Source organism: Rousettus aegyptiacus, unplaced genomic scaffold (genome assembly GCF_014176215.1).
Source record: "Rousettus aegyptiacus isolate mRouAeg1 unplaced genomic scaffold, mRouAeg1.p scaffold_m13_p_12, whole genome shotgun sequence".
Classification (NCBI taxonomy): Eukaryota; Metazoa; Chordata; class Mammalia; order Chiroptera; family Pteropodidae; genus Rousettus; species Rousettus aegyptiacus.
In genome coordinates, this window is record NW_023416287.1 from 24,742,014 (window position 1) to 24,754,333 (window position 12,320).

The 12,320-nt window shown below is 40.1% G+C and overlaps 1 protein-coding gene and 1 pseudogene across 9 annotated transcripts in view; one reads left to right on the forward strand and one right to left on the reverse strand.

The window, feature by feature from the left end:
- Positions 1–341: 341 nt before the first annotated feature.
- SHLD1 (shieldin complex subunit 1) overlaps positions 342–12,320 on the forward strand; it is a 66,943-nt gene continuing 54,964 nt past the window's right edge. For 2 of the 9 annotated variants that reach the window (XR_004953646.1, XM_036229650.1), the window contains exons 1-2: positions 4,211–7,028; positions 7,715–7,896. Coding sequence is in view for 8 of the 9 variants with exons in the window: in XM_036229650.1 (XP_036085543.1) it covers positions 6,958–7,028; positions 7,715–7,896 (253 nt within the window). In the remaining variant the exon portion in view is untranslated. The other 7 variants (XM_016163997.2, XM_016119131.2, XM_016166336.2 and 4 more) reach the window with 7 other exon arrangements.
- LOC118610215 lies at positions 8,325–8,443 on the reverse strand (annotated as a pseudogene).

Sequence of the window (12,320 nt, forward strand, 5' to 3'; positions counted from 1 at the left end):
CAAACAAGCAAACAAAAAATTATAAACAAAGTCAAAAGACAAATGACAAACTTGGAAACATTTATAACTTGTATTATATATTACGTGTATGACAGGCAAAGGAATGCATGTATGGATATAGATATAAAGAATCAGTTGAGAAGGAACATTGACTTGAGACAGGAAAGGAAGGAAAGGGAAAGTCAATAGTGTGACTGTCCTGTGAACATGCTGGGACAGAGGACATGGCATAGAAAGACAAAAAGGAACTGTCAGCAATTTCTGTGTTAAATGAAGTGAAAGAAGAGCTAGTGGTTTGGATGTGGATGGGGTTGGATATTTGACAGCATTAGGAAACAAGTTAGCAGCCAAGAGGGTGAGGAGGAAAATTTGCAACAATCATGACAGAGGTGACTGAGGAGCCTGTGCTGACCAGAGAAATGCCACCAGAAGACCAGACCCTGTTGAGCAAGTGTAGTTGGTGAAGGTAAATTTACAAAAGAGCCACTGTGGCTCTGTGAGTGCCTGCCTCCTTGGCAGTCCTTGAAAACTGAGTTGCCTGACTCTCTATTGTCTTCTTGGAGAAAGAGGGCGTGGAGAAGTTCCTTTTAATTTGACTTTACTTTGTGGGAACTTTTTTCTTACGGGTCCAAGAGGAGGGAGGAAATGAAGGAATGGTCAGCAAGAAATAGTTTAATTTTTATTAAAAAATATTATATCCAACTCTAAGTTTCTCAAGGAAAACGGATGGACAATGTTAGACACAGAGAAAGAGAAACTCAGAAGATGCGGAGGCATTTTAGAGACACCTGTTAGGAGAAGGCTTGTGGTAAGTTTCTTATCACCTTAATTCAGCACATACTCTCGCTGCCTTTTGCAACGTGGCTAGCTAGTAAACCCTTGCTCAGAGCTCGAAGTCCTAATGCTTCCTAATGCTATTAATTTCTGAGATGATTCTTGGAAGGGCTGGTACAAGGGCATGTCTGCCTCTCAACTGACTGACTGTGGGTGTGGTAGACATCTAAGATTTTGCAATTTGCTAGTACCTTCCTTGCCCCGCTCCGCCCCGCCCCCCAGTCCCATGAAGTTTGTAGATTAAATATGCATTAACAGTTTTCTGTATGAAAACTTCTTTGTGCCAGGGCTGGTGAGAATGGCTTTTACTTTATTTAGTGTTGTCGGAGCTTAGGGGGATGATAGGTTATATGCTAACAGTAATCCCTCTCTAGAAATTGTTCAAACCAACCGTGTTCCTGCAGAAAGCTTTAATGGCTGGGCGCATGCCCTCAGTAAAGATGGCTACTCTATCATCTATTGCCCTTGCTTGCCTTCAGCAAAGATGGTGCCAGTGACTTCCTTTCGAACCTCTTTTCCCATAACAAATATGGCGCCTCGACTTCCGTATTCCGGCGTGCTGCTGTTTCAGGGCGGTGAGTATTAAGTGGTGACTTTTCTGGGAAGGTTGTCTCTGTCACTCAGAAATGCCTTGGGATTGGGAGCTGGGAGAGGGATCTCACAACGCTTCAGGTCGTTCTCTCACAGTTGGGGAGTTATGGCCGCTTCCTCTGGCACACTTTCAGTTTCCTGCCCACCCACCCCTTCCCTTCCTCCACCCCAACATGTGATCTCTGCAGCTTCTGCAGCCTCGGCTTTGGGGAACCCCCAGAATTTGCAGGCAGTTTGTGTGGATGAGCTTAGCTCCTGCTTCTTTTATTTTTTAAAAAATAGCTTTTGAGATGTAATTCACGTACAATAAAATTCACCTTTTTAAAGGTTTAATGACGTAGGGCTTAGGATAGAGATGGCCTCATTTGGGGCATGTTGTCTTGTTTATTTATTTATTTTTATGGTGGCATTTGACATTGGTTAATGAAATTCAATAAGTTTCAGCTGTACACTTTGATAATAAGGTGTGTGTATATATATACATATATATACATATATACATATATATATGTATATTTACACAGTGTTCACCCATAGTTAGATTTCTTTCTGTCACCACATATTTGACCCCTTTTACCCAGTCTATCTCCTCCCTTCCCCCACTCCCTACTCTCTGGTAACCACTAGTCTATAGTCCATGTGCGTCAGTCTCTGTTTGTTTGTCCTGTTCATCTGTTGCTTTTAGGTTTATATCCCACGTATAGGTGATATCATGTGATTTTTAACTTTTTATGTCTGGCTTATTTGCTTTGCATGATTATCTCGAGATCTGTCCATGTTGTCACAAATTACAGTATTTCATCTCTTATGGCTGGGTAATATTTCATTGTATATGTGTACCACAGACTCTTTATCCAGTCATCTATTGTAGTACACTTGAGTTGCTTCCCTGTCCTGGTCCCTGTGAATAATGTTGTTATGAACATTGGTGTGCAAATATCTTTAGATAGGGGTTTTCAAGTTTTTGGGGTAAATACCCGGTAGAGTGTTTGCTGGATCATATGGTAGATCAACTCTTAGTTTTTTGAGGAACCTCCATCCTATTTTCCATTGTGGCTGTACCAGTTTGCAGTCTCACCAGCAGTGTATGAGTGTTCCTTTTTCTCCACACCCTCTCCAACATTTGTTATTACTTGTCTTGTTGATTATAGCTATTCTAACAGGTGTGAGATGGTATCTCATTGTGGTTTTGATTTGCATTTCCCTAACAGCTAGCAATGTTGAGCATCTTATGTCGTCTTGTTTAACACTAGCCTCTTTCATTAACTGTGATGTTTTCAAAGTTTGTCTTTCTATCATGTATCAGAATTTCATTCCTTCAATGCTAAAAAATATTCTATGTGTGCATATACCACATATTATTCATCCATTCATTAGTTGATGGGCATTTGGATTGTTTCACTTGCCTGTATGAATAAAGCTGTTATGAACTTTTGTGTAAGGTTTGTGCGAGCATATGTTTTTATTTCTTGGGCATATTCCTAAGAGTGGAATTGCCTGGACAAAGTATAACTTTATTTAACCTTTGAGACACTGCCAAACTGTTTTCCAAAGTCCCTGCACCATTTTACTTTTTTGTATGTGGATATCCAGTTATTTCAGTGTTGAAAGACAATCTTTTCCCCATAGAATCGTCTCGGCACCTTGTGGAAATCAATTGATAAACAGAAAATTTTCCACAGAAGACATTCAAATGGCCAACAGACACACAAAAAGATGCTCAACATTACTATCATCAGAAAAATGCAAGTTAAAATCACAATGAGATATCACTTCAAACCTATCAGAATGACTATTACCAAAAAGACACTAAATAGCAAGTGTTGGTGAGTATGTGGAGAAAAGGGAACTCATGTGCACTGTTGGTGGGAATGTTAAATGGTGCAGCCACTATGGAAAACTGTATGGAGTGTTGTCAAAAAATTAAAAATAGAACTACCATACAATCCAGCAATTCCACTTCTGGATATTTATCTGAAGAAAACGAAGACGCTAATTTGAAAAAGATATACTCTATATTCATTGCAACATTATTTACAATTGTCAAGATATGAGAGCAACCTAAGTTTCCATTGAAAGATGAATGGATAAAGAACATGTGGTATATATATAGAATGAAATACTACTCAGCCATAAAAAAGAGTGAAATCTTGCCATTGTGGCAACATGGATGGACCTAGAGGGTATTATGTTAAGTAAAATGAGTAAGAGAAAGACAATTACTATGATTTCACTTACATGTGGAATCTAAAAGACAAAACAAATAAGACAAAACAGAAACGAACTCTTAAACGAACAAACTGATGGTTACCAAAGGAGAGGGGGGCGGGGGATGGAAAAGTAGGTGAAAGGGATTAAGAGATATAAACTTTGTGTTATAAAATAAGTCACAGGGATGTAATGTAAAGTATATGGAATATAGTCAATAATATTGTAATAACTTTGTATAGTGACAGATGGTTACTAGACTTATGGTGATTATTTCATAAGGTATATAAATAGTGAATCACTGTGTTGTATACTTGAAACTCATATAATACTGTATGTCGACTATACTTCCATTAAACAAAATCAATTGAGCATAGATATAAGATTTTCCATCTGGACTCCCCATTCTATTCCATCGACCCATATGTCCAACTTTTTGCCAGTTCTGCACAGTTTTGATTACTATGGCTTTTCAGTAAGTTTTGAAATTGGAAATATGAGTCTTCTAACTTTGTTCCTTTTCAAGATTGTTTTGGCTATTCTGGGTCTCTTGCATTTCCATATATATTTTTTGAAACCATTTCTGCAAAAAAAAAAAAAAGAAAAAGAAAAGATTTTGATAAGAATTACATTGATCTATAGATCAATTTGGGCAGTATTTTCATTATAATATATTGTCTTCTATTCCATGAACATAGGGTATCTTTCCAGTCACTTAGATCTTCAGTTTCTTTCAACATTTATTTCGTACTTTCAGTGTACATACTTTACACATTTTTTATTAAATATATTTCTAAATATTTTATTTTTTGATGCTATTGTAATGGAATTTGTGTTCTTTTAATTTCAATGTAATTTTTATATTGCTAATGTATATAAGTATATGGGCTCTGCAGCTCATCCTCCATCTCCAGGTGGACTTCCTTGAGGCTTAGCTCAAGATTTTCTCTTCTTCTTTATTTATGTATACACACACTCACACACATTTTTAGAACCATTTGAGAGTATGCTGCAGACATCATGTCCCCCTACCAATGTAAAATTGAGGAGCATTGCCAAAAAATAAGGACATTTCCTTAGGCACCCAGTTTTGGTAAAACTGGAAGCAATTTGGGCATGTTGAAAAATTTAAGTGAAGATCCAGTGGAACAGAAGTGAAAGAGGGGATTGTCATGCTGAAGGCTTGTAGATAGGTCCAGAGAGTAGAATCTAAGGCCGAGGTGGAGAGGTTGGCCTTTACCAGAAGAGGGACAGCTTCCTGTTGTAAGGAGAGGTGAAGAGAGGTGACACAGTGTGCAGATATGGGAGCCTTGTTATGCTCGATAGGGAAGTTGAAGAAGTTCCTCTTTGCTGGGTTATGTTTTCTCTGTCAATTAGGAAGTGAGACATTCTATTAAAAGAGGAGGAAGGTGTGGGATGGGGAAAGTCTGAATTGAAGAAGACTGGAGAAAACATGAAAGAATCAAGAATTGTGGGAGAGGGAGTTATGAGATCAACATCTCAGGATTCATTTGGCCAGATACTTTATTCCAGGTTCGTGCTCATTCATTAAGAGCAAGCCAGTTCTACTCTATTCAGTGACTCTTATAACCAGCACATGGGGAGTATGTAGATAGTTGAATTCATCTAGTCTGCAGTTTTGCCAAAAGGGTATGATGAAAAGACAGAATGGGCAGAGAAAGGAAATTTAGGGTATTAACCAGATTACAGATCATAAAAGATATTGAATAAAGGTGAAAGAAGCAAGATAACTACTGGATGGGAAATAGAAGGGCAGATGTACCGGAGGTAGTCTGGGAAAACAGGACCCTGTAATTCGTTTTTTGATTATTACTCTTTCGCTTATTGAAGCCAGCCATCAGAACACATATACTTTAATAAGTAGTTTACATGCATTAATTTTATATAATTCTTAGGAGAACTCTATAAGGTAAACAAGCATAGTCATCAATCCATTTTTATAGATGGGAAACAGGTTCAGTGAATTACTCAAGGTGACACAGCTAAAAAGTGACAGCAGGGTTCAAACCTGAGTCTCTCCAACTCCAGTGACCCTGCACATGTCTGGACATTTCTGCAGAGCTTCTCAGCTGTGTTCCCTGCTTCACTCAGCTAACAATGAAAATACAAATTGGTTGTGCCGTACACCAGCTCAAAAGCTTTTATTATATTGACATTTAAATGGAAATATGTGTGAAAATAAGACAAATTGATGGATGAATAGAGAGTGGGATAGATGGGTAGTTATATGATAAGGAAAATCATAATAAAATGTTAATTGTGAAATCTAGGCCGTAGCTTTAGGGATGTTCATTGGACAATTCTTTCCACTTAATGCTGGAAAACTTTCATGTAAAATATTGGGAGGGAAGAGCCTTAATTAAAAAAAAAGTAAATGAAGTTAAATCATTTCTTTGTGGACCCTGATTGACCTGTATTTTAGGTCTGTAAGAATCTGTGGAGTAATGGAGGAATGGCTATCTTCTCTCAGCGAGCAGGTTTTTATGTACCAAGAGACTTCTTGTGCCTGCAATCCCAGACGTCCTATACTCTCCAGTATTGGAAGAGAATACATCATATAGTCAAAGCACCTTTGAGAGGAAAATATGCACTTCTGGAGAAGGAAGTTGAACCATATAGAAAGTTTTAGGGCAAAAGATAATCATTGTATTTTACTTGTCAGCATAGGTGGTTTCAGACCATAAGAAGGGTCTCATCTGTCCTTATTACTTGCTTTCTCCTGTATAAATTCACTGAGTCCCAAATGATGTGTTTAACATGCACAGATACTTATAGTAAAAAGATTCTGTCTTTCAGTAGCCATTTGTTTTCTTTTTTTTTGTTGTTCAAACGCCCAGTTTGGAATGTATTTCACATTTAATATAAGTGATTTTAAAAGAAACAGTAGCTAACACATCAATGTGCTATTTGTTTTTTTGTTTCATATCCTTAATGGTGGATTATTGTTTTCAAGGCACCTTTGCAGGACAACCTGGATGTCATTCATTGACCTGTTTGTTCCCTACCAGAAGCCACCAGAGCAGTGTTTGGTAGCATGAGAGGAGCCAGCAGAGGTGTTTGCTGAAACTTCAGGCTTGGTTGGCTAATACAGCACATGTGAAAAAACAGGGTGTTCTTTCTTTGGGAACCTAGATCATGCCACTTCTTTCAGAAGCAATCAGCTGATGTCTTGGCTCACTCTCTGTCCAAGTGAATGTTCACAACAGCATGTGACTGGGTGTCCTCAAACAAGAAGAATCTTGCCAGGCCTCTCTTTTGATTTGTTTTTATCCACCTCTTATCTTTGCCTGATCAGGTCACAGCATGGAGACTGTGCAGACACAGGAGGCAGGGAGGCCGTGGAGCTGGGCTCATCCTAGCTTGATATTTTACAGGTGGATTTCCTTGGGCAAGTTACTCCTTTTTGTGTCTGGGTCTGACTGTGTATCCTCAGGGCCTGGCACCAGCCTGGCATGTTAAATAATTGGCTGAGCTCATGTTCGAGTAGGCCACAGAGGAAAATGCCAATCACCTATAATCTCTATGCAGAAATTAAACTACTGAATTAATTACCACTGAAATTAATTTAAGATATACTCTTCCAGATTTTGTCTTTCTAGCTGTAGATCTATACATTTCATACATACACACATCCCACACATGATATTTTATTTTATCTGGCTCAAACCCTACTAATTGTTTTAAAATCTTTTTCCATTGAGTACCTCCATGAACAGTTTCCCTTCTCATTAAACACTTCTGTAGCCTTTGAATTATAGTGCTGCACAGTATTTCATCTTTATAAGAAATGCAGCTTATTTTCCAGCTGAAGTTCTTAATGATTTCTTTCTGTAATAATAGTGTTTGTTTCTCATGATGAAGAAAACATGGTAAACAAACCTGGGTCTAAAGTAAAGACAAGGAAGACTATTAATAAAAGGAAAGTAAATTATCCTGGTTCTACTGTGGTTTGGCCTTTAAGGTTCTGGGGCTTCAGTCCTGCAAGCCAGCAGCTACTGTACATGAGGCTTCTCTTATGCAATGCCTTTTGCGTTGAATTGTTTTATTTTTTCCGTGACAGGACTATGGCGACCCAGGAAGTCACTCCAGGCACCCAGTCAGAGGAGAGCAATGCTTTGGACCTGCCATCAGCTTGTGACATAAGAAACTACATGCTTCAGAGACCCAGCCAGGAGGCCCACAGCGAGGCTTTTCTTTCTGTGGAGTCCCTTTCTATTCCTGCCTCTTCTGATGTGGATCCAGGTAAGAGGCAGAGTTTAAAACAAACTACCATAAAAAAAAAAAAAAAAAAGAAAGAAAAGAAAAACCTTAGCATATACGGGTATGTGATAGTTTGTTTCTCTTCTAATAGTAGATCTCTGCGGAATGATTCATTGTCTTAGGTAGAAAAACATTTCATCTAAACAAAACTGTGGGGAGAGACTTAAGAGGACAGGGCTCCCCAAGTAACTACCACAAGAAGCTGTTTCCTAGAGACCTTTATTTGATTTGCATTCCTTTCTAATATCCATCCAAATGCATTCAGAGGCAGGGGAACACTTGGTTCTATAGGAATAGAGTAGAATTGGTTTTTGTTTTGTTCTTTTTTTTTTAGGCGAGGCAACCCTTGGTTGACCTCACAGATTGTAAGGACCTTGTCAGTTTACAATCCCTTATTTTTTCATTTTTTACACCTACAGCACATGGATTTCCGAGGTGGTCTCCCATCCAAGTACTAACCAGGCCCAACCCTGCTTAGCTTCCGAGATCAGACAGGATCGGGCTTGTTCAGGGTGGCATGGCCATAGTGTTTTGTTCTTTTAAAACTTCAGAAAATAGCAATGTGGGCCAGTTAGGTGTTATAGATAATAGTAATAGTAATAGTAATAGAGACTTTAGTATTCCTCTTATTCTTTATTTAGGTAACAACTTGTCTACAAATTTCCCTTACTAAATTACCACAGAATCTGTTATTTAACTGTAGTGATAATTCCTTGACATAGTTGGTGACCATATCCAGTTGTAAAGCCCATCTCTTCCCCATTCATTACCCAATCCAGACCTGGAGGTCCACAGACTTGGATTCAAAGCTCTGCCACTTACTGGCTGTGTGACTTGAGGCATGTTTCTCAACCCCTCTGAGCTCCCAAATCATCTGTAAAATGGTGATTGGGTGCGTGCCCAGTGGAGTTACGCTGACTCTGGGAACAATGTACAGTACCTGTCATGGTGTTTGCCATCTATTGGCACTCAATTATTATTATTTATTATAATTATTGTTGTTATTGTTATTAATGTCAAGAAACCTAAATATATATTTTTAACTTGGGTCCTAAAAAATGTATGCCTTAATTTTTATTGCTCATTGGGTGAAAGCAATTGTTATTATTTTGAATTTGGTTGGCAGTTCTAAAACAAGAAGCATATCGAAATATTTATATTGGAGTATTTGTTAAAAATCTAGACATTTTATGCAAAAAAGGAGAAAAAGGTTTTTTCCTAAATCCTTATAAAGGTCTAAACATGGGAAGGCACACTCAAATGCTAAGACAACAATTTTACATAGCGTCGGTCATGATGGTGCTGGGTCAGACTGTCTGGCTTGAATTCTGGTTCTGCTTCTTCTTGTAGTTTGACCTTGGGCAAGTCACTTTATCTCTGTGTGTTGGTTTCGTCATTTGCAAGAAATAATAACACCTACCTCGTTGTGGAGAGGCATAATGAGGTTGAATGTGAGTAATATACAGTGCCTGCAACACGGTGAGCTCATAGGAATCCAACTCTTTGTGAGTTCAGTACCTGAGCCACTCAACACACCACTGTACTGACAAGGCTCCCTTAGCACTCATGACCTCTCACCTCAGTGGACCCTTCGTGTTGCCCACCCATCACTCACCATTTTCCTAGCGTGTTTACTCTCCTGTCCTCCTGGATGACTGTTTCATATCTTCTCCTCTCTTGCAAACCTCCATTACCTCCTCCTTTAGCCTCTCTCTCAGCTGATGCCTGATTAGCTGATGACCTCGTGAGATGACTTCCTCTTTCATAAGAAAACAGAATCGATCAGAAGAGAATCACCCACTCACACTCCACATCCATCAGCTTCTTTCTCTCCCATCCCTCTCTTATCCTTCACTTCTGCACTAGATCCTGTCCTCTCTTACCTACTCAAGGTCATGGCAATCTCCTGCATCTACTGGTCATTCCCATGATCATAAAAACATGCTTTAATATCTCCCATCTTAAAAAAAAAAAAAATGTCCACCGTAGACCCCAAGTTCTCCTCTAGTTACAGTCTTGTTTCTCTGTTCTTTCCTATAGAAAAACCCTTAAAAGAGTCACCTACACCTGCTTTCTCCAATTTCTCTCCTCCCAGTTCCTCCTAAACCCTTCCAGCCAGGCTTCTATTACCATCACGCCATGGAAATAGCTCCTGTCAAGGCCACTGATGACCTCCACATTGTCAAATCCGATGGGCACTCCTTAAGCCTTCTCCTTTTTGATCTATCAGGAACATTTACACAGTTGACTTTTTCTCCTTGAACTCTTTCCTCACTGGGCTTTCTGGGAGGCAACCTCTCAAGGTTCTGTTCTTACTTTGCTGTCAATGTGTTCTGTCTCCTTCGCTGGTGATTTCTTCTTGTCTCTTCAGCCTTTTTATTATTGGAGAGCCCCAGTGCTGAGTCCTCAGATCTCTTCTGTATTATCACTCACTTCCTAAAGGGTCTTATGCAGTCCAGAGGCCTTAAATGCCCTCAGGACCCTGCTGAATCCCATATTTCTCTCTCTAGCTTGGATTTCTAGGTTGGCAATTAGACCATCTGTATACTTGACATCATCACTTAGATTCCTTTTAGACTTCTTAAGTCTGACATATCCTAATCTAAATTCCTAATATCTTCACCTCATCCCCCAGTCCTTTTGCTGTCATATACACCATCACACCTGTTATTCAAGGCTCTGTCATCTCAAAAAAGCACTTGTATCCACTGTTCACTTAGGCAAAAAACTAGGAGTCATCCTCAACTTCTTTCTTTCTCTTGAACCTCACGTCTGGTTTATCAGCAAATTCTGTCAGCTCTACCTTCAGAATAAATCTAGAATCTAAACAGTTTTTGCCATCTTCTCTGCTACCACCCTGGCCCAAGTCACTATCATCTGTCTTCTGGATTATTGTTACATTCTCCTAACTAACTTTTTCCACACCTGTCCTCAACCTCCTACAATCCTTTCTCAGCACAGCAAGGATCCTTCTAAAATATAAATCAGATCATGCTAGTCATTGGTACAAAATTCCCTGTGGCTTCTTCTCTGACTCAGAGCAAAAGCAAAAATGCTTACCTGGCACCCATGCCCTCTAGGCCCTGGGCCTGCCACCTCTCTGATCTCATCTCCTACTGTTCTTTCCACCCTCACTGGGCAGGGCCTCTGCCACACCAACCATGTCCCTTAGGCCTGTGTGCTCACCCTTCAGGGAGGCCTACCCACCTCCCATGTGTAAGAGCCAGCTCCTGCTGACGCTCCTTCATTGTATCCTTTCCCAGCTTTATTCTTCACCACAGAACCAGTGCCATTGGACACCCTGTGTATTTGATTGTGGTGGCAGGGACCATGAGCCTAGCCTTAAACCTAACCTGTAAAGGATTCCCCATTTCACCTTGTAGTTGCCTATGGCTATGGGCCTATCACTGACCTGCTCTTCCCAGCCATGTTTTGTCAAGTGGTTGCCTACACACCCCTTCATCTCACAGTTGTTCCTTATTCTTGGGCACATGACCACCAGCCCCACTGCCCACTGGTCTAAGCCTTCTCCTGCTCGGGTGCCAGTGACCTTCCCCCAGGGCTAAACCTAATGGGTACTCCTCTGCCCTTATATGCTCACTGCCATATCACTGTTTGTGCCCTGGAGGACATTAGTGGCAAGGGATGTGAGACTTAACAGTATTTCTAAGAAACCAATGGGTTCATAAGAATGTGAGAGTATTAGTCTGAAAAAGCTCAGAAACCTGTCATCTCAATCTGGGTACTCAAAGGTAGGTGAGGCCAGGCTATGTTTGTCTAAATAAACAAATCCGCTGTCCTGAAATGACCAACTAGCCATTTCTTACGAAGTGCTGCTGGAGTAAGCAACTTGTCACCTAAGCCAGGCATGGGATTACGAACCTCCCTCCCTCCACCCATCCTGAAGACATAAGACAAGAGACCCTCATCCCAGAAAGGTCTTCCCAAAACACTGTTTCCATCCCATTTCCCTAAGGGCCTTTGAGATTTCATTGTATGCTTCCACTTTCCTGCCAACTCCAGTCAGAGGTCCTGTGCCTCATTTTCAGAACTCTGTTATCTGGTGTCTGGGGTATTTGTTCAAAATATTTAACAACCAATTCAGCTGTATTGCAATATTTTAATAACTGGCAAGACTGTCCAGGTGCACACTAACTGTATAGAGGCCCCTGCCGGTATCTAACTACTCATTAACACAGGCCTGCTGCTCCTGCTAGGCCTGTTTTTATGCTGAGTCAGACCTTAATACCTCAGCTGAGCTGCACTGTTTCCCAATTTAAAATGTACTCCCTTCTCCCTAGTCAGCTCCAGCCCACTCTAGAGACTGCTGAATTGAATCCGTCCTTTAGTTCTGAATACATATTTGTTGATGGACTTGAACCTTCTGCTTCTGAGAGATGTTTTTC